The 1,803-nt window shown below is 27.9% G+C and overlaps 1 protein-coding gene across 1 annotated transcript in view; it reads right to left on the bottom strand.

The window, feature by feature from the left end:
* Window positions 1-1,803, bottom strand: part of LOC100165754 (UDP-N-acetylglucosamine--dolichyl-phosphate N-acetylglucosaminephosphotransferase) — a gene marked incomplete at its 5' end in the record, with an annotated part of 3,034 nt that extends 1,231 nt beyond the window's left edge. Inside the window, 4 exon segments of the mRNA XM_029491516.1 lie at window positions 662-850; window positions 921-1,152; window positions 1,235-1,448; window positions 1,698-1,803. Of these exon segments, the coding sequence (XP_029347376.1) occupies window positions 662-850; window positions 921-1,152; window positions 1,235-1,448; window positions 1,698-1,736 (674 nt within the window).

Raw genomic sequence — 1,803 nt, 5'->3', positions numbered from 1 at the left:
TTCAGTTGTAGAGTGACTTTACATAGGAGTTATCATAAGTGCCCCATGCTTTTCGTTTTTTGTAATTTACAAGTTTTAAACATTTTGCAACAGATACATTTTAGAAACACTTTTAGTAATATCTTGATAACCTTGAAGTTTCATTAAGAAATTGTTTTAAAAGCATGTTTTTGAAAAATTTATTTATTTTCTACTTTTTAGTGATAACAATAAATTAGAAACAAAGGATTTTTTGAAAGCATAATTTTTTTTATTTACGGTACATTTGAATATTATAAGAATATTATTCTTAAAATATCAAATTATTGCTCCTCTGGAGATGACCTCCAGGTACACTCGTCATTGGCGACCTGGTTGTCCAGGTCAAGAATTGACAACTGGGTTATGTATTGTTACCAACCTTAGACCTCCATACAAAATTTGAGCCTCCTAGGTCATGTAGAAGTGACTTAAATTTAACTCGCAAGATTTGATGACAACAGAAATGAATGAAACATTGCGAGTTTAAAAAAAGCATGTAAAAAAGAGGTCCGCCACAGATATAATTTTTTTTAATAATTTATATAAAGTTGCATTAATTAATGTATAATTTATAAATAAAATATATTTCTAGATAATTAACTAGATTTTAAATGTGATTTATAGTATTTCATATTCATACCTTGGAATACGATGTCTTGGACAGTTTATGAAATGGAATAACTGGGGAATCGAGTACAAAAAATTGAATATTTGTGGTAGGAAAAACAATAACATAGTTTTGCTAAAATGACCAAGAATCCCAACTACTGCAAAAGTCATACCAGCGAAATAACAATAAGTATCACCAACAAACACCTCAGAAGGATACCTGAAACATAAATACATTTTTGATCATGGCTACTAACAGAAATATTTTTAACAGCTAATTGTTTACTTGCCAATTATATTTTAATAAGGCAAACGTAACAGATATAAACGGTATTATAAAATGCAATGAAAATAAATGTGCTTGACCACAATCCCCAGATAGTTCAATTAAATTAAAAATTAAAATAGATATTGCAATAATGAGACTCTGTCCAGTTTCCAAACCATTTATTCCGGCTAATATATTAATAGCATTTGTACAAAATACAGCTAGCATACCCATGTATACATAGTAGAGTAAACCTGTCGAATTCATAAAATAAAACATTGAAACAAGTAAATAATGACCAAAATAAATACATCCAAATTAAAATGTAAGACTTACCTAAGTTCACAGATACTCCAAAAATATCTCTGAGAGGTTTAGGTACAATGATTGTAGTAGAGTTGAAATTTATGTAATAAACAACAAGTAAAGGTAAAGAAGCAATAGTTGGTAATAATAGTTTATGTCGCCATCGTAAGTTCAGAACATCATCTGCAAATCCCAATAGAAGCATACAGCAAATTGACAACAAAGCAGCTAGCATTTCTACAAACTGAAAAAAAATAATAAAACAACTGATTTCTTGAATTATTAAAAAAATTATTTCTAGGTATCATTTAAATATTTTAGTTAATAAGTTATTAAGATACATATTAACTCTCACCTTACCTATGATAATTGTTTGAATAAACCCTAAAATATTGAAATACATTTTTTAAAATAATTTCAGACGACCTGACTGTTTTTATTTAAATATCTAATATCAGAATATTTTATTTAAATTAAAGAATGAAAAAATTACTTCACTGTGTGGAAATAGAGCTGTATCATTTTGTAACATGTGCCGCCCAAATATAACAGGTATCAATACAAAGATTGTGATCAGAAATGTACATCCTATCACTACT

This window comes from Acyrthosiphon pisum, chromosome A3 (assembly GCF_005508785.2).
Source record: "Acyrthosiphon pisum isolate AL4f chromosome A3, pea_aphid_22Mar2018_4r6ur, whole genome shotgun sequence".
In the NCBI taxonomy this organism is placed as follows: Eukaryota; Metazoa; Arthropoda; class Insecta; order Hemiptera; family Aphididae; genus Acyrthosiphon; species Acyrthosiphon pisum.
This window is presented reverse-complemented; position numbering and strand designations above follow the sequence as displayed.